At 41.6% G+C, this 26188-nt stretch overlaps 1 protein-coding gene across 9 annotated transcripts in view; it reads right to left on the reverse strand.

The window, feature by feature from the left end:
* Positions 1 to 17412: 17412 nt before the first annotated feature.
* adgrl2b.1 (adhesion G protein-coupled receptor L2b, tandem duplicate 1) overlaps positions 17413 to 26188 on the reverse strand; it is an 85902-nt gene continuing 77126 nt past the window's right edge. For 4 of the 9 annotated variants that reach the window (XM_076744312.1, XM_076744311.1, XM_076744316.1 and 1 more), the window contains 4 exons: positions 25906 to 26034; positions 24564 to 24660; positions 23337 to 23462; positions 17413 to 19463 (listed from right to left, as the gene is read on the reverse strand). In XM_076744312.1, the coding sequence (XP_076600427.1) occupies positions 18601 to 19463; positions 23337 to 23462; positions 24564 to 24660; positions 25906 to 26034 (1215 nt within the window). In that variant the 3' untranslated portion in view covers positions 17413 to 18600. Of the gene's footprint in view, positions 19464 to 20059; positions 20114 to 23336; positions 23463 to 24563; positions 24661 to 25905; positions 26035 to 26188 lie in introns of all 9 variants that reach the window. The other 5 variants (XM_076744315.1, XM_076744314.1, XM_076744319.1 and 2 more) reach the window with 4 other exon arrangements.

A 26188-nucleotide genomic window follows, 5' to 3' on the forward strand; every position in this document is an offset into this window, starting at 1 on the left:
TATCAACGCACAAACAAGCCCACGCAGAAGCAGTGTGAACCACTCTACTGTTAATTTATTTCATTTCAAATTCCTTTTCACAGTCCAGCACCTTTGTAGGTGCTCAACACATGAACGGTATAGACCCACACTGAAGGCTGAGTTTTCAGAAAGCAAACCAAAGAGGAAGGTTTAATCAGCCAAGGTCACCGTGTGTTGCCATGCACTGTTGTTGAAGGAGGTTGTGGGAACAGAGGGAACATCTCTCATCTGTATTCTCTTCAGATGGCTTGCATTAGAAGATAATGCATATACAGATTTTTTCCCCCCAGAATTAAAAGCCAGATGTCATGCTAACAGACACACACATCCTCACCACAGTAAAATATTATTTATAGCTCTGCAGTCAGGATAACTAATGCCTCGTGCTTAGCAATCACTCACTGTGAACAATGCTAAAATAGTCTTCATTTTGAATTTGTTGGCAATAATCCACTTCCGCCCATGTACCAGAATGTATCTGTCTCCTTACCTCTGCTCACACACACACACACACACACACACACACACACTAGAACGATAAACATTAAATGATTTAACAGAGAGCAACAATAAAATGCTGTTTCTGTGATTTTAATCTCTTCGTGGGCTCTTTTATTTCTGGATATTGGTATGAACGTTAGAGGAACTGAGTAAAGGGACTTTTACTGCACACTGCATGAATACAATAGACTAGGCCGTTTCTTTAATAAATCCTTCACTTTAAAGATCATTTTCCTTAATGCTGAATGCACAGAGAATGCACAGCCTACGGCATGTGAATGTTTCATGTAATGTTAGACGTGAAATGCTTGAATAGTAAATGCAGTTAATTAATAATTTCATACCGAGGTGAAAAATGAAATCCTGCATTTACATTATATATGGAATATCAAATAACATTTCAGACAGAAACACACACACACACTCACACAGACGTATGCTGATGACAGGTTACAGATCAGAAGCTTTTCTTACAGAGAGGGGTTTTTTTTAATGCATTTCACTTCATTTAATGGAGTTATGATAAATTCATGCTTGCAGAGCGTCACTGTATCAGCAGATACATTTGACAATATGACGTGTTCATACATTTTGTTGTGTGGCAGAAATCCCAGATCCATCCTAAAGTGGCAATTGACTGAGCTGCAGATACGAAGCTGCAGAGAGCCTTTCAGCTGTTTTACATAGAGAACAGAGGCTTTGATGTCCCCCAATGAATTGTGCTGCAATAACTGTGTCTCAATAGAAGAAATAACATCAACACATCGCAGGTACAAGCAATGCAATGATATGACAGCGGTGTGTCATGCAATATTTGATTATGCTAATGCACCAAACAAATAAGGCCAAGGCATGAATAGAGACGCCAAAGAGCAGTTTAATATGACTGTTTCTTTCACTTTGAGACCAGCTACAATAATTATTCTTGGGATTTGTACTTTGCAAAAGAGAACACATATCCTGCCTTGTCACCCAATAATACTCCAACTTCCTTTAAAACCCCTGATGGGATCATACAAGCTGTAGTATGAAGTATTCTGCCCTACAAAGAGAGAGAGGATTACCTGCAAAAAGGGTTTCATGTTTTCAGGCCCGCTAGAAAACTTTACAGAAAGTAATGCCTCCCTTTTATGTCTTCTTCGGCTGATAATTTTAGCTAAAAAATGATTGCCATAATACCCACATCACAGAGTAGTACAAGAAAATGTGCTCTATCTTGTCTGTTTAAACAGTTTGTTTAAGAAAATAAACTTTATTATTTACAGTTAATAGCTTATATGATTTTGGTTAATGTTTTGCTCGGTGCGGTGTCTGTCTGTCCAACCATTCCTACTATTAATAGAATGGATTCAATTTATTTACATTTTAACACATTCATACATGTAATTTAATGGTAGCCTGAGCAGACCAAAAGAATTCAGCTTAAGATCTGCAAAGCTACTTATCCATACAGATTGGATTGCACCACTGTCTAATTTAGTTACATAGAATAGCTAACTAAATAACCAAGTTCATAAGAATCTATATTTTTCAATTACAGATAAGAGCTAGGGAAAATCAATGAGTAAATTTAGTTAAGCTCTCACTTTAGCTGTCCTTACTGTGGTTTTTAGCTCTGTTTTGGAGCTGTTTTTTTTATGGTATATACACATAAAAAAACACACACACATATATGTGTATATATATTCACTATATATAGTGAAGCAAATATCAAAAAATCAGGCTCGGTTTATGTATATACATTTGCAATTTGCCTTTGTATGGCAGTATTGATGTATGTTGGAATAAAATCCTAAAGAAAAGGGCTAAGGGTCTTTATCGGTTGAATATTTGCCCTGACATATTTTGCCAAATCACAGTTCTTTTGGGTAACCTTTTTGAGCTTGTGCCCATATTATTGCACTCTGTCCTGTCATTATAATTCCACACAACGGAAAAGCTCTCTGAGCCTGTGCCAGCCAGCTATACTTAGAGCGGAAGACATTAAATGGAGACATACCTGAAGTGACACAAACTTGGCAGAGCCGAAATAGTTTCCAGATAGTTAATTAACCTTAGTGACTGGTACAGCAGTCATGCGTGGCTGGTCAGTCGCAACCTGTGCAGGGATAAATACAACCAGTCATGTTGACATGTCACAGTACATATATGTCATGTGTGTACTGCCAGCTCTTACACTTTGTTTAGAGCTGAGCTCACGGAGTATTTTCATCATGGAGTGGAAAATGGTGCATAGCCGTAACGTTATGCAAACATACCAGAAGTCTCTCTGCCCATAATTAACTCAAGTAGTTTAAGATGGGAGTTATGTGGACTGGTGATACAACCTATGTTTTCTGCTCATTTTTGATAATCATAACATATATATGTATAAAATCTAGACTTAAAGGGCCAGTTCACACAAATGACAAAGAATTAACCCGACATATTTTGTCACTTCCCTGTAGTGGTACTCAGCCATGGAGTTCATTTTGGTTCAATTTTCCAGATTTAGAGATTTCTGCCTCCACAGAAATATAATGGAGGTGTATGGAATTTGCATGTGGCACTGAAAGCATTAAAAAAAAATAATCTTGAATAATCGATTCATGAAGAAAAAAAAATTTGGTTCCAGCTCCTTAAATGAGTGTTTACTGCTTTTCTTCACCAAACAGACTGTCAGCTGAATATATTTGGGTGATGGACTGTTTTGTCAGGCAAAAACATGACATTTAAATGTGTCACCTCGGGTTCTGGGAAGTTGTGTTGGTGGACAGTTTTCACTATTTTCTGACATTTTTTAGACCTAATAATGAATCCATTAATTAAGAAAAGAGCTGACAAATGAACTGCAAATCAAAGTAATTGTTAATTGCAGCCTCACTTGAGATTATTTCTAGGATGGCAAGTGAATGAATACATTATTGCATTACTCTGCTGGAGAGCAGTTTTAGTGCAGATAGGTAGTGAAAACCACCCTCACGTTTGAAGTGTTGCAGTGGTTTGCTGCATGAAGTCCAGATGTCACTCTGCTGTGATTTTATGGACAGAAAATGGCAAGCTAGGAGGTGGCAGCCCAAAGTAACTATTGAGTCCACAGTGCAACATAGAGATTCATGTGGATCCCTCTCCTGGTTTTGAACAGTTCCATGTTTCTCACAGCCATCACACATGGAGCTACATTTCAACAAGATCTTTAAAATCTAAACGTCTCCACGAGAGAATGAAACATGTGGTGGGTAACACCTCACAGCTCCTGGGGAAAGAGATTGCATGTGTCAGAAAAATGGATATAAAGTTGGTAGAACTGTAATGAGGGAATGATGACACTTGTATGGCTGCGGTTACGCAAATAAATAGAAAACAGGTGGAATCGGCATGCGCCCGCTGGAGACGCTCGGTTTTACAAGCGTTAATTTTTTGCAGGCTGTTTCTCTGCCGACTTTTTGTGAGGAGAATCCATCTCTTTTGGTCGTGCACAAAGAATTCACCCATGCTTTCTTAGCTGCAGAGCTTCCGTGTCGCTTTCCCGCTCTATGCACGGTAGTTTGTCATACCTGACTCATCCCCTTAGTTCAAAAGCTGAGGATTGATTCTGTCTAAACCTGGAACAAGGCCAGTTAGTTCAGCACATGACTCTATTCAGTTCCTCGACGAGTTGCCTAAAGACTTTTGTCCGGACAAACAAAATGACGGCAATATTTTGCAGCAATTTGTTGAGCAAACCTTGTCAGTTTGAAAAGGTATATTAGCATGATATTGTTGCCAAACACAATCATGGCTGACACGCTGGCTATACCAACTTCTTTCCTATATAAGCTCTACAGACGTCATCCCCCCACGTCCATTGCCTGACGTGTCCCTGTCAAATTGCACCCTGATATTTTGTTTTAACAGAGCTGAGGTGATTTAAGAAACCCTAACAGAAGAAGACATGCGGTTTGTATTCTCATGGCTGTCTCAGCTTAAATGTCTCCAGATTCTTTATGGAAAGGATTGTAGGGGGTGATTTGCTGACGTTATTTACATGGAGAAGGTTTTGTAGCCTCCCAGTTGGCCAGAACATCAGGATTTTGGAATTTTTTGGCAGTGACCTACATCTGGATTTCTGCACTAGCGGGTGCCCCACCCCCCGACAGCCTCTCTCAGAGCCACAAGCCTCTCTCTTTCTCTGAGTTACACTGCGAGCCACACGGTCGTGAATGTAACCCTTCAGTGGTCCATGTCACACCTATCAGAGAAGAGTCCATTTAAGTCCTAAATCAACACTTCCTCACTGTATCTCTGTTACAAATGTGATGCAAAGGAGAACGCATCCTCTGGGCCTTATTCTTCACGCTGCATGTGGAACAGTATGTGGAGCGCCCAATCTGGTTTTCATCCTCAGTGCCCCACCCTGGCTGAAATACAATGGATTGGGAGCAGGCCTGTGACTTCTAACTCACTCTGCAGATTCTATGCTCTGCCGCCAGTCTGGCCAATCTGCAGCCCAGAAAATTCCCTTGATGTGTCGGCCAAAGCAGCTTTGAATCCAATCATAAGGCCATAGGTTCCCTTGTAATAGTACATCCATGTTCTTTCACTTAGACACTGGGGAATTGCGTTTATGGTCAGCAATGTGGAAAAAGACAGGCTGATTTTAGCCATGAATCTCAGCTCCCATAGTGATGTATTGCTAGATACAGTTAGTTTAGTAAACCTTCCCAATATTTTTTTATTTTTTTTGTAAGCTGTTGAAATTCATCATAATTTTAATATACAGTCAAATATACCGTTTGGCACTCTACGCAGCCTGTGTAATCAAATCTATATTTGTCTTTGTTACTTCCAGCCTGTTATTGAGGCACAGTTTTCCATAATAGAACAAGAATGGACACTTTAATTAAAGAAAGCTGGATTGAAAGAGTGAATGACTATGTCAGCCTTTGAAAGCCCAGTTGTTCGTCTGTCAAACTCTGAACCGCTGTTCTACAGACTTAAGTGTCACCGCACTGGGTTTTGAATGATTTTCTTGTTGTAGCCACCGTACAAACAAAGGCACCCCTGTAGATTTATGTCTCATCCCTCTCTCTCATATTGGACTCTGAGGGTTTTAAGGCTGTAATTAAATTCCAATCCCCACTCTCACTTCTCCACTGACTGTCCCTGTCTCTGTGGGAGGCTGAGAAGCTGGGTTTACCGCCTGTTGTGGTTTGTTTGAAAGATCCAGAGTTCTCTGGAAACCCCAGTCATTATGATAGAATTCACACATGTGGTGCAGGGAGAGAAAAGAAAAGGCCTGTGCTCATGCACAGACGTAGGACTGGTGGGACATCCGGTCTGGTAGAGCAGTTGAGACATGTGTGCGTGTTTCACCCACATCGCCATCTCTCCCTGTGAACTGCAGGATTTGAGCATTCTCACGTCAAAGTCAGGGATTGCCATTCCAACACGCTGCTATTTCATGCATATGATAGTGCTTGTGGAGTGTTAAGATGCCCATATGAATAACTCCATCATTGCACCTATCAAAGCTTTTCCTTACCAGACGGCCACCCACTGCCAGAGCACAGATTGCTGGCATCGGCCCATAGCAGGGCCAACAAACTGGAATCAGCTGCAGCAGCAGGCTGTCAGTTGGGACTCCTGACAGCGATATGAGGGGCTAGACTGAGCAAGTCCAGTCCAGCGGGGACCAGCGGGAGAGGAAGGATGAGTTCTGCACCACTGATCCAGAGTGACAGTGATGGACAGGTTCAGAGAGGAGAGCTGATGGCCAAGGTTTTTCTCCTGTCTGGACAGTGTTTGAAAAGATGGACATGACGGTCGCAAGGCTTCAAAGTCCAACAGGGCGTGTGTTTGTGTGTGTGTGTATGTGTGTGTGTGTGTGTGTGTGTGTGTGTGTGTGTGTGTGTCAGCGTGCATGCGTGCGTGCGTGCGTGTATGAGTGCGCGTATGAGTGCTTGTTCCAGAGTGTTGATGTGGGTGTGCATGCATGTCAAACGGTCAAGCAGAGCAATAAATGTGAAAAGTGACACTGAAATCTGAGATCAAAAACTTGTTTATGTTCAATTTTAGGTCAATCTCAGACAGAGTGATGTATTAAATCCACAGCATGTGTCATAAAAATACAGCAGGGCTGCAACTTATTTTCTTTATCCGTCCACAGATTATTTTTGGGGTTAACTGATTAATGGTTTGGGACTGCAAAATGTAAAAAAATAAAGGAAAATGCACATCACATCACATCTTCAGATGTCTCCTTTTGTCTGACTCAACAGTCTAAAAAGGAAAGATGTTCAATTTACCACCAAAGGAAAGAAAGAAAAGCAACAACTTCAGATTTGCTTTGAAAATTATTGAAATGATTAATTATCAAATTAGCTGTTGATCATTTTGCTATTATAAATGATTAGTTCGCTAATTCTTTGAGTTCTAAATTGCTGAAAGATAAGGGAAAAAAAACATAAATATTGACTTTTTAAAATCTTTTTTGGGAGGAGGGGGTTTAGCTTATGTTGGAGCTGCAATTACTGCACAAGCACCAGACACAGAGGGACACACATTGCTCTTTATAGTGTTGGGAATCAGCTCTGTCTTGTTAAAAACCTGAATTATTTGTCAAAAAACATGCTCCTCGGTGGCTCACGCTTCATCGAGAGTCAGGGTTCCCTCTGACAAGTAATTACGTCAAGAGCAAACGTTCCCAAAGGCAGCAATTAATGCTGAACTCATAACACACAATGATGCCTCAGGGCCCGGGATCTAATATGAATGCTGGCACCCCTTGTTGTGCCGTTTACCCAGTTGTCTGCTTTGATGACTCACATACTTACAGAGTTTTTCTTATTAAGTTGCATGTGTGCATGTTTCCTTCCCTCACTCTCAATGTTTCCTCTGTGTCTTTTATTCTATGGACTGATGTCCTAGAGATAGATTGCGCGTGCTATCATACCCAAGGACAGGTAATAGAATTTTTTTTTTTTTTCAGACACATACATTATCGAATGGTACAACTTCCAGATGCAGCCTGGCTGTATATCCTCCTGATGATGAAATGAATCTTTTTCTTCTCCTTGAAGATTTGCTGTTCCTCCAGGAAATATATGCCCAGTACATCCAGGACAGATCCCTCTTTTCACCAGCTCTGGAAATAAGCTACAGCACAAGCCCTGTCCTCCCCTCCTGGATTCTTTCAAGGTCTCTGCAATATAGCACACACCCCATGTCCAAATTTGAATTATGTTTATTACAATTCAACCATGGTCAGGAGATGCTTTTAAAAGTACTAGATCGGTCAGAATAATCAAAGTGAAAATGGCCAGTGCATCTGCCCCACATGGAAGATTGACATGCAGCATTTGGAGTCTGCAGTTTTGAGGGACTGCTTCCTCTTTTGCGTGAGGTGGTCAGAGGCAGCTCTGGGTATAGGCTTTAGAGGCTTTGTGAGGTTGTTAAAAATGTTCCTGTTCACTTTTCCAGCTGTAGCCTTTTAACGGTGCATTAAACGACGGCTCCCCCTCAAGAAGTCACCAGGGAAAACAAGAAATGCTGTTTGAAAATCAAGGGAGGGTCAAGAACAATCCTTTTGCACTATTCAATCTTTTTTTTTTTTTTTTTTTTCATTGGAGTTCTTTGGACATGCAAAGAGAAAAACCAGATATACTTAGATAGGAAAAATATAATTTCCTCTAAGTCATAAAGACTTGGAGTCATAAAGATGCACTTTCAGCCATTAGTACATTTTTAACTATTGCAAATATGTCATCTTTTGAAGACATATTTTATATTATTACAACTGTGTCTTACTATATCAATTATCTGTTTCTACACAGGGCTCCAGTTTTGTGTGCTCACTGGAGTCATAGCTATTGATAAAAAAAACATCTTACAAAGCTGTCATAACTTAATTTTAATATTGAACATTTACAGCTCAACACACATAAAATAAATAAACACTGTACACTAAAAAGCAGGGAATTACAGGGTTAATTTTGTCTGTGGCAGGTAAAACTTTCAGGTCACCTGCTACCATGGCAAATAGGTTTTCCTTATATTAATAAATATTATCTTTAAAAAGCAATTCTTCAGTTAAAACTAGTCAGGGATTAAGGTGACATGATGGCATGTCACCTTAATTTCTACTGTCAGGTACCAGTGACTCAGTGTTTATAATTACAAAGCCTTTGACATGAATTTTAGACAAAAAAGAGAAAAATAATGTGGTCATTAGAAATGCTCACTGACCTGCCTCAGTGGCAGGTGAGGAAAAACACTCAATTTCAGAACCTGCTGACAATAGTAAAATCCATGCTACCAGCCCACTGAACCTGTATACTTAGAGCTAAGAGTGTTAGCATGCTTACATTTGCTGATAAGCACAAAACACAAAGTACAGTTAAGAATGTTTGCATGATAACCTTTGCTAATAAGCCCTAAACACAAAATACAGCTAGGGATGTTAGCATGATACCATTTGGTAGTTAGGACTAAACACAGTTAAGAGTGTTAGCATGCCTACATTTGCCAATGAGCACAAAACACAAAGAACAGCTAAGAATGTTAGCATGATAACCTTAGCTAATAAGCACTAAACACATATTACAGCTAGACATGTTAGCATGATAACATTTGGTAGTTAGCACTAAACAGAGCTAAGAATGTTAGCATGGCTACATTTGCTAATAAGCACTAAATACAAAGTAGCTACAGCAGAAAATGTTAGCATGCTAACATTTGCTCGTAAGCACTAAACACAACATACAGGTGAGGCTGGTGGGAAAGATATTAGTGATGCAGGTATAACAAAGTACTGTATTACTGTACTAATCTTGATGTCAAATGTACAAAGTTATGTGCCAATCCATAGCTTTAACTTTAAGGTGGTGCTACAGGAAAGTAAGGGGGTCATGAAAGGAGCGCATGAATATCTCTACAAAATTTTACCAATGCGGTGGACCAACGGACATTTCCATCCCTATAGAGCCATGTTAACTGCAAAAACTCAACTGTTACTCAGTTTTATATGTAATATTTCCTATATGTTGCTGTTTTAGGCAGGAAACCATATTTTGATTTGGAACTGTGAGAAGATGTTAATTTCTTCTTAGACCTCAGAGAAAACAGCTCACACTCAAAGCCACATACTATATATTTATCTTCATCTTTTTATGGGTATAAACCCAAAGAGAAATACATACTGTCGTTGCTGTGCACTTCTTTTTTCCACAACGTTTGACTCAGTTAACGTCATAACATGGAGCATTCATTCTCAGTGCTCTTAAAGCAGTTTCGAGTCAAGACCTTTATCGATGCAGAAAAAGCAAAGTGGTAAGGAAAGGAGCAGAGGGCATGCAGCACAGTGCAGTAGAGGATTTTCTTTTATGCGGTTACTGAAAAGACACTTCTTGCCCTTTTTGCACAATGTTGACGTTGAAGCTGAAGATGTAAATATTTGTTGTGACCATTTCACATTGGAGGGCACGGGGGGTCAGGTGTTCCTCCCTCATGACATTTTAAATGTCAAACATTTTTCAGCATTCTGGGGAATTTTATGCAATAATTTGTGTATTTTCTGCATTAATTCACAGAGGAAATGTCATTATTTAGATAAAGAAAAACACTAGTCCTCCTTTACCTTTTGGCTTCTTCATCATTATAAATTGTGCCCAGTTGTTTATTTTTCTTTGTGTTTTATGACAAGGTTAAGGCCTGGTGTAGTAGTGCTTCAATATAAAAGTCCTCTCATACTTTCATGTTTTATTGGGGGAGACAAAGGCCTCCAAAAGTTAAAAGAAAGCAATTTTTCTCCTGTTAATACTCTTCTGGATTGTCACTGAACTCCTCCTGCTTCATATTCGTGCTCATGTTGACCGGCAGCAGTGAACACAACAGCTGCGTGCTCTGCTTTTTGGCCATTCTGCATCCGCCACATGCCATGCACAGTTGGTCACTCACAGGTCCACCACACAGGTAAAACACAGTCTGTTTAAATCACAGCATCCCTGGTGCACCAGTTAAATATGTGTTACCGCTCTAGTTAAACACATCTGCTTGGGTGTTATTCTGTCTGGTATTTATCGGTCTGGAGGTTGATGCAGTCTTTTGAAAACTGAGACTGAGTTTTCACTGTGAACTGACCAGGTTATGGTTGCGCTGTTGGTGAAAATACACACACGCTTGCAGGTAGCAGGTCTGTGCACTGGAGGGTGCATTGTCTGCAGCACCTTACACTCTGTGTCATGTATTTTACTGAACATCCAACATGCATCCGCTGGTTAGATAGTTAAAACTGAAAATACAGAGAACTCCTTAGTGTTCTTCTGTGAGTGCCATTATTTAATGATTTTTTTTAAATATATTCTAATAATTACATTCATAATTACATATATATAAATGGTTCCTCCTACCCCTCCAGTCTGGTTGGTCCCCCTCAATGTGTGACTGAGGATTTTGCCCCTGGATGTGACCAGGGGGGCGGGAACGAGTGCACACTGTGCTCTCCATGGACTGAAATGTGAAAGACATATGGAGGTGTGGGGTGAAACCTTCGAGATTTCTTGGGCTGCCTCAAGCTTTTTTTAGTCTGATCTCTCACAGAACAGAGAACACAGAGCTGCAGCTCAGAGTGACTTTATGTAAAATATTATGGTTTTTCCACTGTCGACTTCTGAACGTTCCTCCTTATATTGCACAACGAAAAAGATGAAAAAGAGAAGGGGTTGCTATTGAACAACACAGGGCCAGATACTTGCTCTTGTATTTATTATATATTTTGCATCGTTTTGCGAAATCTTTTCCATCGAGGAAAACTAGCAAGGCTGTGTGAGCACGCTTTTCAGCGGTGCTCTGATTCACATTCAGTCATTCAAAACCAGGGCAACTACAAAGCCACCTTCCTGACCCACAGGCCTACAAGGAAATGAGAGCAACAGTGGTTTTTTTTGGGTTTTGTTTTATCAAACTTGAAAACAGTCTCTTTCTCTGCTCTTTATGACTTTAAATAGCTTTACCAAAATATTTTCTGTCCATTAAAAAAATTTTGATAAAAGAAAGAAAAAAAAAAGACCTAAAAATACAACCTGGCCTTAACATAACAGGGATCTGCTGATATATCAACTATGAAACAGGCAAGTTATATAACAAAACCTCTGGAATTAAACTGAAAACACAGTTGTGTTGTGTCAGTGTTTGATTTTAGTGAATTACAGTATGTGTCACACTGCTTTCTAAACATACATATGAAATATAGAAATAAAATAATATACATATATTTTAATCTTTTCCTGCACAGGTAACATTTTAGTTACTTCATTCAACAAATGTAAAATCATCAAATACAACAAGCAATACTGCTGTTCTTATACCTTGCTAATGTCAAAATGTTGATGTTAGTTTCAGACTAGTTAAATATGATAATACTTTAACATTTCACTCTTTGTGTGGCTTTTCTTAGACTTTTTTTTCACTTATAGCAGATTTTTAACACAGAAGTTCTTTCATCCTCTTGTTCTGAGTGAAAAGCAGTTAAATTAATCATAAAAGTAGTTGCCTATTTTCTTTTATACTTCTGTGCCAGAAAACAAAATGTTCCTTCTCACTTCTGGGGACCTTACTCTCTTCCCATTGGCTCACAGAGCTGGGGTCCCCAGACGTGAGGTCCTCAGTTGGACCCTTCTTGGAAAGATACTTTGCTTCAGGGCACGCTGATAGAAGGAAGTTGAAACAGCTGAGGAGCTTCTTTCTGAAATCTGATCTCCACCTCTATAAAAGTGTCAGGAATCTTTCCAGAGCATCAAAGTAAAGCATATTCTGTGGAGTTATGAGACCGAAGAAGACCATTTCTAATAAAAAAAGATATTTAGATAGCAAAACCTTTTCAAAATAAATGTCACAGTGAAACATTTCGGTTATTCTATTTTAGCTTTTCTCTTTTTTGTGTGGTTTGGAGCTCGTGCGTCTGTCTTAGCTCCTCCACCAAATATTTTGATGAAATATAAACCTTTGTTGATGCAGTCTGTAGTAAAGGTCATTTAGTGACGACAAGAAGCAATAATAAAACATGTCACCTTGTGTAGCAGCTCATTTCATCAGAGCCCAACAAGCTGCCAAACCTTTATTCAACTTTTCTTTTATTTTTTTTGAACACGTCACTTTGATTTTCAAACCAATGGCCCAAGAAAACACTGCTTTGGGCATCTTTTGAATGCAACTTCAAGCATGACATTGATTATCTTGGCTTCATAATTATCTCCACATGCTACTGTAACCACTGTATTTCACACACAGACGAGGCTCGGTACATCCTGGGTGAGTGATTATAACAACTGTAAGTAAATTAGCTGTGAATAAAAGCCTTTTAAATAAAGCATTAGTCAGAGATACCCTGCAGTTTAATGCTATAAATGTTCTCAGTGATCCAACAGTGAAATCAGTGGCAGCACAGTAAAGTACAGCCAGCCTCGCTGTCAGTCAGAAAATGACATATGTGCCACTTCTGCTGCAAAACTTTAATTATTTTAGAGTTTTGCACTTTCAATTTAAAGCAACGTGAGTTTTTTTTCTCTTCAAATTGGAAATGCAAAATAGGCACAGATGTGTTTGTACATCAGTGGACTTTTCATGAAAATAATGGCGATCCATTTTCAGAGATAATATGGACAACGTCTGTGAGTAGAATGACCCACAATTATCACTCAGAAACACCACCGAATAACACGAGAGCAATCTATTCTGTGCGACATGTATGTTTCAGCGAGGAAGAAAGAAATCTCTTTCTCATTCTTGGAGATTTTTCTGTGCGAGCTATTTTTGACAGGGCTGTCTCTCTGAAATGGCGAATCAAAAGGCTTCTCAGAAGTGGGACATACAGCAAAAACGACCATATTTAATGTTGAGGTGTGTTTTTCGCGTGTTTGAAGTCAGGCATGATTGACTGGAATTTATTCACTAATTCACTTTTCTCTTTTTCTCCCAGTCCTGAGCCTTTAGGATTGCAGTCATTATGTTTAGTCTCAAATGGGCAAAAAACTGTGGGACCAATTGCTTAAATATGGGAAAAATTCCTCTCCTGAGCTTTTGACTAATAGCAGTCATATGTTATGTTTGTGTCTCAGGGGAACGCATTGCTATTATTTTAACAGAGACAACCCAACAAAAACACAGGCCTCTGTTGAGTGTTTACTGTATAATGGGCGTGACAGGCTACCTTAGCCCAATTCTGAGGTCACTGCTGGTGTTTCCTACGAGGTATGACAGTTTTACAAGTGCGGGGCTCAGACTCGGATTGTTTCTGACATGTTGGACTGCTGCTGCTCTCCGTCTGTCTCACAGTCTCTCCCCTTCTCTCTTCCTCACACTTTCTCCTCTTCGGCCTCTTTGGCTCTCTCGCCGAAACACTTTCTCCCTTTCCTCTCCTCACACGCAGGCCAGAAATTATATCACGCCTTTCTCAGCTGGACTCAAACAGGACTCTTGAGCGTATTTTAAGCCTAAAGTCTTAATCTCTCATAATGGGCTTCTTTGTGGAAGTCGCGGAGGAAGCCCATAATTCTTTTTTAAACAACCCTCTGTTGGGGTGGGGGGGTGGGGTGGGGGGTAGTTGTGATGATATCCTAACAAGCATTAAAACAACAAACTGGGAATGCCATAAGGCTGAAATTAAAAATTTCGCAGCACAGTTAAATTGCAATAATTGCATGGGGGAGATTAAGCAACAAAAACACAAAAGCTCATTTTGACAGCACAGCAGGATTTCCAGGGCAACATTTTGTGGTATGTGCAGCTTCCCCTCAACACACATGCTCTCACATTTACATCCACCCGAGAACAGTCCATAAGTGCTATATGCATTATGTGTCGCAGCTATAAAAATGTGAAGGAACCTGATTTGAGCTTGTTTTTGCTGGCAGGAATTCTCTCTTCGCCAGAGCTTTAAATGCACACAGAGAAGCCGAGTCAGCCAAGGCGATGCTGCTGTTGTTCGGTGGGACGGTGGCAGCAGAGCAGGAGCGATTCAGATGTTCTTTATCTTCCTGCTGCAGAGTGAAATGTAGAGGAATGTAAGCTGTACATTTACAGAGGCCCTGAGGAAATATAATACTCCTTCTGCATTGTGGCTGTGCTAATGCAATTATGCATAGTTCCTGCACTCGCTACAGAAAAGATTGCTATCCAAGACATAAACATTGTCTGCAAGAACGCCTTTTCATTTCAATAATAACAATGTTGTTATTATGTATTTTTTAAGCAAGACCTTGGTGTAGCCGCTCAAAAAGATGACTCTGTCAACATAATATTAATTCCAGTTTCGAGAAAAGTTTCAGGTAAATCATGAAAAAAATATACGTACACCTCAAGAGCACACACACACATAGTATAGGCTACATGCAGTTAGCACACACGCTCGGGCTCTGTGATCTGATTTTGAATTCAGCATCTTGTTTGATGTCTTTTTGATGATGGACATGAAATAATGTCGAAATCACCAGAGGCTGGAACATCAAACAGATTCCAATGAAAACACGGTAATGTCTTCTCGGACTGAGCCTTATTGCGCCTTCATTTGCCACTGCCCCATGGAAGCTGGGCTTTGACTGCACTCAGATAAAAGATGAGTCGATAAATGAGGCACTTTCATCTCCAACAAACTTTGACAACTTTTTTCATTTGCAACACAAACACTGAGTGGCTAATATGCTGCATCATAATATAATCAGATAATCACAGATGGTAATGTCAGCGACTCAGCGAGAAGTCAAAGGTGGAGGGAGTATCTTTGAAGAGGATGAATGGCCGGAAATCATCACAGCAGGATAAGGAGAGGCAGGGATATGATGATCTTTGTATCAAGCACCCCCCCCCCGCCGCCCCTCAGTCTTATTGAGGAAAGAACGTGATCATCTATATATTGTTCAATTTCAGAATCCAATGTTCTTTAAGATAATAGGGTGGCAAAGCTAATGCAGAGCACAGGTGACTTAGTGATAATGAACCAATATATATGCATCATGCAAAACCGATCCTTATGCTTGGCAAAGGGATCTCAGCACATTCATTCATTCATCACGATTTTGTCTGCTATGAAAATGCAGATGGGAAACTTTCCCTCCTCGAAGTGGCATCACTGAAGGGTTAGTCTCATGTGGAGCCGATTGTGAGCCGCCACGTCGGCTGCCCAGTGTTTATAATAAAGAGGCTTCCGCAGACAATGCCGGCCCATTCCTGCTGAAACGTGAGCGGGTGAACGACTTTGCATTTAATTTAAATCTATAACTGAACAGAAGCCAGGTTTCTGTATAATTTACAGACCGGTGCGGTGTCTCTCTGGGCTTTTGGAACGGCTCTGTGTAAACTGAGGCTGATGTTCAAACAACAAGGCAGACAGCCACAGTGGACTCAGAGCTTTGCCTTGGCCTCCGTGTCAATCTCCTGACAGCGAACTGGCACCCAGCTCCAACTAATAAAGTGCACCACCCATATCCTGCAGCGACTGCATGTACTGTATGTCTGCTGAGTGTGTGTGTGGTCAGTTGGAGCAGGATACTCCTGGAGAGCCATGGATGAAAGACACTAAATCTGCTAAATCTGTGATATGTCTCCTCTTTGGGTGATGTGCTGCAGTTCAGCACATGGAATGATTTAGACACTGATTGGAAATGATTATGGCACATGCTGCTAAACTTGCATAATTACTGTCATGGCGTATTCTTACAGTGACAGTTAAAGGATAAGGCTGGCGATATTCTGTTTTAGCTATTGTCCACAATTTCAATGAGAAGAACAAAACAGATGAACTACTAATAAGTGTGTAGCCACTGTTATAGCTTAATCCTCTGGACCGTAGACATCCATTGTCTCTCTCACCGCCTTTGGCACAACTGTTGAATGAAATACACAAAACACAAAGCTATAGGTCACATTCTCACCACAGTTGCTTTCACGGAGAAGTCAAATGCACAAGAACAAATATCTTCAAATATCAAAAACGACAGTCTCGTTGTGTAAATTCTCACATGCAAAATGTTTGAGCCAACTGTCAGAAGCTTTAGTGCAATTCATCACATGCTGTTGACTCAGCTATCATTTCTCAAAGCACATTTGCACCACAGGGGGCGAAACTGAGTTTTACACACTCTGGATACCACTGTAACTCGACATGGAGCAGACAGGCATCATAGAGGGAGAGCACGCCTCTCATATCGTTAGAGGAGAAGATGTAAAAGCGTGTGTTGCTTTGGTCAGTGAAGCATCATGGCAGAGACGTGTGAGGGAGGCCAAAAAACAGAGAAAAAGATGTTGGGCGGGGGGATTTGCAGCTCTAAATATTGTACTGAGACATTCTATTCCGTTACTGTCTGCTGAAATGTGTGTTTGTATGAGTGTGTCTATGAAATATACATGTGAGGTGCAGAGAATTTTTGACTTAATCACTGGGCTACTGTACGTGAATCTCCATGAGAAATTCCGTAAAGAAACAGTTGAATTCATCTTGAAGTTAAATGTTGAGTGCCGAGTGCAGCAGTGTTTCAGAAGATTGAGAAAGGCTGTAAAACATGGGTGACATGTTCCTTCATTACCATGAACACGAGCACTATAGTTTATTTTGAGTCAATCCCACATACACCCTGCAGCTGCCAGCAATCTTCACGCGTGCACCAAATGTGTATTAATCCACCGCTGAAAATAGTTCCCCGTAAAAACACTATTTATTCCTGCTTGAATGAAGTTTACTAAAACTGAACTGAAAAGGAAAGCATATATTGGATGACCAAAAATCAGCGACAGATTGGAAAGCCGGGTCAGACTTACACATTGTTAGTTTTGGTGTTTTCATGAGATTTGTTCCCCGGCCTTACCCTTGTAATTTTCCTGCATACTTGGATCATAGCAGACCTTTAATGCAAAACATGAATGAGCAGCCAGACATCTGCGAACAAGAAAAAATTTCACATTTATTTGATATCAAACAGGAGTTGAATTAAATATCAGCTGATGATGGGCTCTTACAAAAGAAATAAAATGAACCTAATCAGTGCTGCAACAACTTTTCACACTTTCCAACCATGTTCTTCTTTTTTTTTTTCTCCTTTTTTTTCTGAATAGTTCAGTTAATAAATTAATTAGTGTCAAAGGATGAAACATGTCCGCAAAAACTGCACTGTCGCATTGACACGAACATAAGTCTTTAAACCTGACAATTTCTTTCAAGTAAAATAAATTACACAAGTTTCCAATTCACTCCAAATCTGTGCATGGCCTGGTGTTAACAAATATACTACTGGCAAAAACTCATCATTCATGAAAGCAAAAGCACTTCACAAGCAGAGACGTGAGCATGATTTCATATGGATTGATATCTCTCGAAACGTTTTTGTTTTTTTTTTCATATTCAAACATACTACAACGAGTCAAGTGTGAGAGGAAAAAGCACATTTCCACCATTTTGATTAACCTTGTCTGAAGAATCTTATTAACATTGAAAGGGAATAACTACTGAATGGTTGCCGTTTGTTTTTTTTTTGTTTTTTTTTCTTTATTTTTTTGACTTTTTACACTAGTGGTACAGCAAAATATATTTTCTTTAGCTGTTACTTTGACAACAGTTAAATGTGCAATAGAGAAAATATAAGGCCTGAGTCTGAATTAGTGGTTTCTTAACTTTACAGTCCTGACTGTGTAGTGGAGCCACACTAGTTCTAGTTCTGTACTTCATGACTAAAAAGACCCTGGTTCTGCAAAGTCCCCCAGGAGTATGACAGGAGTTTCATAGTTCTTTGCTTGGAGTATTTTTTATCCCTTATTCTTTGACAGTAAGAACAACAGAAACGCCAGACGAATCTCTGACCCAGCGGCCGGCCTGTTATTCTCTGCACCTCTTTAGTCCAACAGCAGAGCTTTCACAGTCCACATTTGTCTGGCCTCAGATGGACGTGTTTTGTGTGTTAATGAGATCTGTGTGCAAAAAGTCATTTCTTCATTCCTTTTTTTCCCACCCAACAACATTTCACTTCCTGTCCTAACAGGAAGGGCCTGTGGAGTGCAGAGCCAGACTTGCCGGCTCTCTTGACATCAACCGAAAGGACCCATCTGTTAAACCCTGTGCAAACAAAGACGGTCCGCTCAGAGGCTGGTAATGAGCTGCATTTGTCCGTCGCTGGGCGCCTCTCCTTCCTGGGCGCAGTCTTCATCGTTGGGTGGGATGATGCACCCGTCGCTGGTGCCTCGGTTTATGTGGTAGTAGGACATGGGCTGTGGCGCGTCGCCGAGCTCGGGCATGCTTTTATGATACGCGTCCTCGCCTTCGCTTCGAGGTGAGGGGGAGAGCTCCTCCTCCTCCTCCGGGGGGTACGGCGAAGCTGAGGGCGAGGGTGAGTCTCTCAAGTTTGGCATGCTGGTGTAAAGGGAGTCTCTGTTATTGTTGGGTGAATGGGAGCCCATGTCCTCCACTGCAGTAACAGTCTCAGAGCCATGGCCACCCTGCCCCTCCAGGCGCCTGGGGGCCTTCTGGGCACTGTAGAGCAGGGAGTGAGTCCTCTGGGGCAGGAGGGGGGCCTCCAGCACCTCCTTGTGGTGGGGGTGCAGGAGCAGCTCCAGGGTGGCGTGGCCTCCTCTTCCACTTCCTCTCTGGGGGGATGAGGCCTCAGCGTGATCCGCCACGATGGCGTCATCCTCGCTGCCGCTCCCACCCCCGCCTCGGTCCACTGTCACTCTGGTCTGGGGAGGCAAAGCTCGGTCCCGCTCCCTCTGGGCGTCGCGACCTTTGGGGGCCCCGCGGGGCCTCAGGTTGTTGTGGACAATCTCAGATATGATCATTTTCTCAAAGGCGGCATCGTCCAGATTGAGCCCCCCCAGCTCACCCGGGGCTCTAACGCCCACGGCCTCATAGTCGTCGTCTCGCAGGGAGTAGCTGTTGTTGAAATTGCCGTTGAGAGGGAGGGTGTCCATGGCACTGATGTCCCTGCTGTTGCTCAGAGAGTGCTGTCCTGCAAGGAACGGCAAAAAGAGTGCGTGAGGTATAATTATTTGGCTTTTCATAGAACAAAACAGTCTCCACTACACCATCCACATACAACTTGATACTGCTCAGGACACTTCACTCTTGTGCTCTTTGATCTCTGGGTTAATTTTAATTTTATGCAAATACGAAAAGTTTTAAAATTCAAAGGGGAACCCAATTAGCTCCCCACCTTGTCCGTCCTCATCGTGGCTGAATATCATTATAGCCAATCTAAGAGATTATCCTGAACAATATTGGAGAAATGAGAACAAAAGATGACTCAAACAACTCAAAAAAATACCGCACGGCAACACGTGATACAGCAGCTGATGAGCAGGTAAGGACATGGCAGCACACAAAAAGCAACAGGGTAGGATGAGCGTTAAAGAAATAAATAAATACAAGCTGATGAGGAGGTGTTGTGACATTAACAATGAATAAAACATTCCACCTGCTAAAAGAAGGCAAGACAAAAGAGTAATGTCGAACACAGATGGCCAGCCACCTCTCTGCACTGGGGCCCCACAAGCACAGCAACAACCCCCACACACCACGACAGACAGGCACGGTGCAATGACTCACTTTGCCACCACTCACATCAAGTGTGTCTGCTCAGGCTATCTGGCCTAAGAACAGCTGATGTGCAAAAAAAGTAAAACAGATGCTTTTTTTCAATTGCAGCAGAAACAACAAAATCACTGAAATAAGACAAAAGTGGAAGCTCGTAACATCCAGCCTGGATTCAGTCAATCCAACTCTGACCGTGTCCTTGCAATTAACTGTAATTTAGCCCGCGTGATGCTTTGCTCAAATTGTTGTAGGTGGATGGAGAATGACAGCGAAATTACGTGTTTAACAGTTTGAGAGAGCTAAAGGACAAACCAAGGACAACTGAATCCTGGACTCAGCAGGTGAAAGGGTTCAGCAGCAAGCACAATCTTTTTTAAAAGTCTACAGTAAAAGAACATTTCCCCATGAAATTATTTCTTCCTGAATGACACATATTATATTGCTTTTGCATTTTATGTGAAAAAAAAAAACAAAAAACACTCTCTCTCACACACACACACACACACTCACTCATAGCAGGGTGCTCTGATTTCGTGCAGCCCTGTGACTGAGCTCAAGTAGCAGGATGAAAGTGAAGGGGGCCGGTTGATTTGATATGAGGATTTTATTTACGGGGTACACTGTGAGCCTGTGAGCGAAAAGCCTGACATTTTGTAGGGTGAGGGGAACGTCGTCACAGGCTTTTGCGCGCAGAAAACCGGTTTTCAAACGAACGTGTCGGAACACGGATGATAGCCGAGAAAGAAAAACTCTAAAAACAACATCAAAGACGTTTCTAAAAAAGAGCCAAAGGAGCACAGAGAGCAAAAGGGCAAGAGGAGGGGGGAGGGGGGAGATTATTAGACACTTCTCTGAATAGACCCGACTTCCAAATTTGCATTTGTTTATGCTCAGGCAGTGATTTTATTGCAGACAGGTATTGTCTATTGGGAGCGAGGGAAATGATGTGAACAGAATTCAACTGGACATGGCGACAGCTGCACTCTGGGAACCGTTCCAGCAGAGACTCATCCAAGATGTTCTCCTTACCGATTTTTACTGCATCGCATGAACATCTGCAGAGTATTACTTAGTATTAATACACTTATAATAGAAGACACGCTCATCCTTTTCCAGGAGCTAAGTGTAATGACTATAGCAGGCGAGATCTTGAAAAAGTTTATGTTAAACTTGACAGTCTCTCTGCGCGGATTTCATACTTGGTTGGTGATCTTCACACCCGGTTTTGACATTTGTGTGTCATACTGTTGCCTGCTTTCCTCAAACTGTTTTCCATGTGTTAACATTTTCGTCTGCTGCTGCTGCTCCCGTGTTTGAACGCAGATGAGTTGAGTGAAACAGGCATACGAGATGTTTAAAAAATGACCTGCTCATTAAATGTGGCTCCTTTTTATCTGTCTCCGGTGCTCCGGTGTTAACATGCAATTAGCCTACCGCGATTAAGCAGGTAAACATTTTAGGGCAATAAAGCACAAGCTGTCTGTGCACGCACCGACTTCTGTGTCTGAGCCACTCGGCTGCTGCTGCTGAGCTCACACACACACATGCACACACACACACACAAATAATAAAATGTTTTTGATTTTCTGCACAGACATTGTTTGGTCCCAACCCCGCTTCATTATCTCTGAATGCGAAGTGCTCTCATTGTGCTGTAAGCAAGCTGGCAGCACGAAACAAGGCCGTGAAGACTGCGGGGGGGGTAAAGCTATACATTACTGCATATCCTCTCCGTGCACACTTTCGCCATACAGCTATTTTTTGTATATTCTCTTTTATCATCAAGTGCCTGTGAATATCTGAGGGCTATGACTCTGCCCGCATTGCGTCATGTGCTTCTGTTTTTTCTTTTTTTTTTTTGATTGGGTTTCTTTTGCTCTGCCAGTGAGGAACTAGGTCACCATAAACACTGACACGCTTCAAAGTGGTCTAATTTGAAGTAAGCTAAGGAAAATGTAAAGATTTCAACATCCATGAATACGGGGGCAACAACATAAAAGATGTGGACCGGCGTGTGAGGCTCTCATTCAGCAGGGAGGAATTCCCATATGACTGCTCAGTAGACGAGATAAGATATCATTGACGTCTCTGAGTTTATCTCCTCCTGTGTTTACAAAGGAGAAACTTGCCGAGATAAGAACTACTGCAAATACAGAGAAGGCGTGAATGAAGAAGAACAAACGGTGAATCTAGACTTATTATTCTCAACATTTTCAGTGCATGCCACAACCGTTTTTCACGTTTTCATTAAATCCAACACACTTACAGGAGAGGATTAGATGATGAGACTGAATCACTCTTACATATGTCCGCTTAATACGAAGGTGCAGCCAGCGTCTACTTAGCTTAGCTTAGCACAAAGACTGTGAGCAGGGGGAAACGGTTAGCCTGGTTACGTCAAATGGCAGCAATGTCTGCCTGCAAGCAGCTCTAAAGCTCATTATGTCTCTTTTTAATGGGTGTAAAAAGGATAATTCAATGTTTTACAGGGGATTATGTGCTGGACTATTCCTTGGCCGTGACCAGCAACTGTTGAGTCTGCGTTGGTTGCCTAGCAACTGCTCAGAGCTAAGAAATAGCCAAGCACATGATTACCCGGTAAAACGGCGAATTGCTGTTTTCAGATGGATCCAACAAACAAGACGTGAAGGTGCTTTTGAGCGGATTTTGTTACTGAAACAGCTTGATTTTGGCACGAATCACACAGAACCAGATAAAATGGGTCAATGAGTCTTAGGGATGATGGTGCTCAAATTTATGATAGACGTTAGTTTCACGGCGGCTGTTTTCCTCTGACGTCATACTCAAACTTGCAATATGACTATGTTAATATTTCTGGATTCTTCACTCCACCTCAATATCTTTTTAAATGGACAGAACAAGAAACACTTGCCTGTCTCGATTAATCAACAAAATAATTGGCAGATTAATCGACAGTGAAAATAATCGCTTGTCGCAGCCCGAGATAAGTCAGTAACGTTATGTGCTGTTTTAGTTGCTGATCAATTGAAAAGTGATTAAATGATTTGTCAGATTCCCTACGTTTATACAACTTGCAACCAACACTGAAGGAAAATGGTCGTCCCTCGTGTTCCTAGTCTTTATGCTAAGCTAAGATAAGCTAGCTGGCTGCTGGCGGCAGCCTTACACTTAACAGACAGACATACGAGTGGTATCAATCGTCTCATCTTTCTCTCCCCCAGAAGTGCATCCTCCAAAATGTCACAAACATTTGCTTTAAAACAAACACAAATCTATGCAAGAAAAAAGGTGGAGAGCAGATGTGCACCTGGGGAGTGAAAGGCCGGTGGAGAGGGGGTGTTGCACACCACAGTTTCTGCCAGCAGGTTGTTATAAGGGTTAGTGTCGTGGGTTCGGAGGAGAGGGTTAGTTAGGAGGTAATTGCCAGTCATCCCTGAAATAACAGGAAGAGAGAGAGAGAGAGGGAGAGAGAGAGAGGGAGAGAGAGGGAGAAAAATCAGGAGGGAAATAAACAGTTGAGGATAAGGAGCTCGAGGTGCTGCACTTCATGGTCTGTGGTGGTGGGTGCTGCATAAACAAACACTGACATTCGCTGTCCTACATCTGACACCGCAAAAGATTTATGACCTACAATCCGTCTGCCTTCTATTATGGACGGAGCAGCCATAGAAACGCCGGTCAAAGCAAGGCATTATCCAAACAGTCGGCTGATGTAACTGACAAACAATATTATCACGACAAGTGTTGACCAAAGCCTAGCAACACAATCAACTGCGGTGTTTACGTGAAACAAATTCATCTAAACAAGCTCATCCAGTCGAGACACTAGACAAAACATGTCTCAGTGGCCCGCCCTGAATAATACAGTATCCCTATCATTGTCAGCATGCTTGTGTAAATCCTCAAGAATGTAATAACTATCCTCAGTCACTTGGACGGAGGAACTCTGCGCTGGCATGTGTGTGTTTTTCTAGTTTTTTTTTTTTTTTTTTTAAACTAAACTAATTCATAACTACAGCCAAATCTGCGCTGGCACTGTCTGGAGCCAGAGCTTCATGATGCTGGTATCACTCCAAAAATCTACTCTGACCTCAGCCTGACTTTGCTCATCTCCCCCAACCCCTACCTTCATGCTGACAATCACTCTGGGGTGAAGATGAGTTAGGAGGCTGCCGCACAGTCGGCCTCTGCAGTCAGGGTCTGAACTCGAGTCCTCATCAGTAACATTTTGTGCCACCTTTTCTGTCTCTGTTCCACTCCTTTCACACAATCCCAGTGAAGCAGGAAAGTGCAGAGAAAACGCTGTGAACTTCACAGGCAGCATTTAACGCTGTTTTTTTTTTTTTTTTTTTTTTTTTGATTGCTTAAAAGAGAAATGCAACATTAAATGGGGTCTTATCCTCCTCTTTTCCGAGCTGCCACGGAGCCATGTAAGCTGCATCCATTGAAGTGTTTATTGTGAATTCAGAGCTTCATCACAAAGAGAATGGAGCATGTGTCTCGTCTGCTGGCGGTGGAAGAAACGGCTGCTTACCCTGGTTGAGTGTGGAGGTGCTGTTTATGTCTCCAGAGATGAAGGAGGACTCCGACTGCTTCCTCACAGTGTCGTTCCACATCCGCCTGATGCGGCTCTGGGTAGAGAGAAAAGCAGCCATTGATCAGGACTCAACATGGTGCCGCTGTCATTCAAGGTTTCAGGCCCAGAGGATTGAGTGGCTATAATTCCAACCTATATTTGTGTACAATATTAAACTCACCCACTGCTTGATGACACGGTTGCGCTAACGGGAATACAAGGCATGAACTATTGATCCGACCGATACCAAAAATGAATCTTACAGCTTGTAATCTGAGACATCGGCCCTGAGCAGCTCTTTGTTCTCTGGATAGTAAGAGCAGAAACTGCCGCCAGATTCCCAGAAGTGCTCTTAAGATTGTACAGATTAGAGACCAACTGAACGATATTTTCTTATGTTATAAAATGAATTCTTCTCCAATAGGTTTTCTCTCTTGACCATGGTAGGTATAAAAGAACGTTCGAACAGAAATGTTTTAGAAACTGAGGTGAGTGCCACTGTGCTGTAACATATCCTAATGTAAAAGAAAAAGTTCCATCCCTTGATATACAGCTTTGGCCGTCTAACAGCTTGATAATAAAGCCAAACAAGTGAAGCAAAGTGCTGTGCTGAGATTTCTTTTTCAATGTTCAAACTGCGTATTTAGCTGAAAGAATCAAGAGCTTTACGATTCTAAAATTCAAGTGAAAGGTTGAAATTTACTAAAGGATGACCCTTTTAAAACGGACCATGACAAAAAAAAAAAGCCACACAAAGCCTGTTTTTGATGAATGGTTAAAATTAATGACGGACATTGCCTCTTTTCAATCTTTAATCACAAGAGCTAATAATTACCAAGGCAAGTTTTATGAAGTCTGGTCTCAGTATTTAATGGCTACAAAGAAAGAAAAAGATGAAAATATCCCTGCCTTTTCCTTTTTTTTTAATGAAAATGTGCGACATAATTTATGTTGTCCTTTTGTGGTATTTTATTATTTATACTTTATGGTGCGCTTGTATGAGTTTTTGAACGATAATGGAGCTCTATGGCACGGAAGAATTAGCTACAGTATATTAGATCTGGGTTCACAGACAAATACTTGTTAATGGGATCACCAGATCACCAGATGTGTCCCTTGAGGAAGTAAAAAAAAAACAATGTGGAGAAAAAGACTCTTTTGCTGAAAAAGGCCCAGAAAACAAAGACTAATCCCACTGACATAAAATTAACTGGAATGAACATTTACATATAAACCGTCTCACATACGGTTTTCTAAATCTAAACCCTGATACATCTGATTCCCGGCGGGGTGCACGTACCTGTGTTGCGGAGGAGTAGCGGGCCGTGGATCGAGACGTGGCTGTCTTGGCTGAACTGTGGGGGCCCTCAGGCGGCAGCGCGCCGCAGCACTGGGACTGACGGAAACATTTGCTGTACTCTTTGCGGACCTGCAGGAGAACAAAAGGTCAGGATGGACCGAGCGTACAGAGAGCGACACAATCACCCTCCCGTGAGAGATCCATCCCTGGGCAAGCCCAGCTGACAGTGAGAGGCGAGAGGCGCCTCGGACAAGCCGTGTTCACGCCATTCACATTCATATCT

Source organism: Chaetodon auriga, chromosome 12, assembly GCF_051107435.1.
Source record: "Chaetodon auriga isolate fChaAug3 chromosome 12, fChaAug3.hap1, whole genome shotgun sequence".
In the NCBI taxonomy this organism is placed as follows: Eukaryota; Metazoa; Chordata; class Actinopteri; order Chaetodontiformes; family Chaetodontidae; genus Chaetodon; species Chaetodon auriga.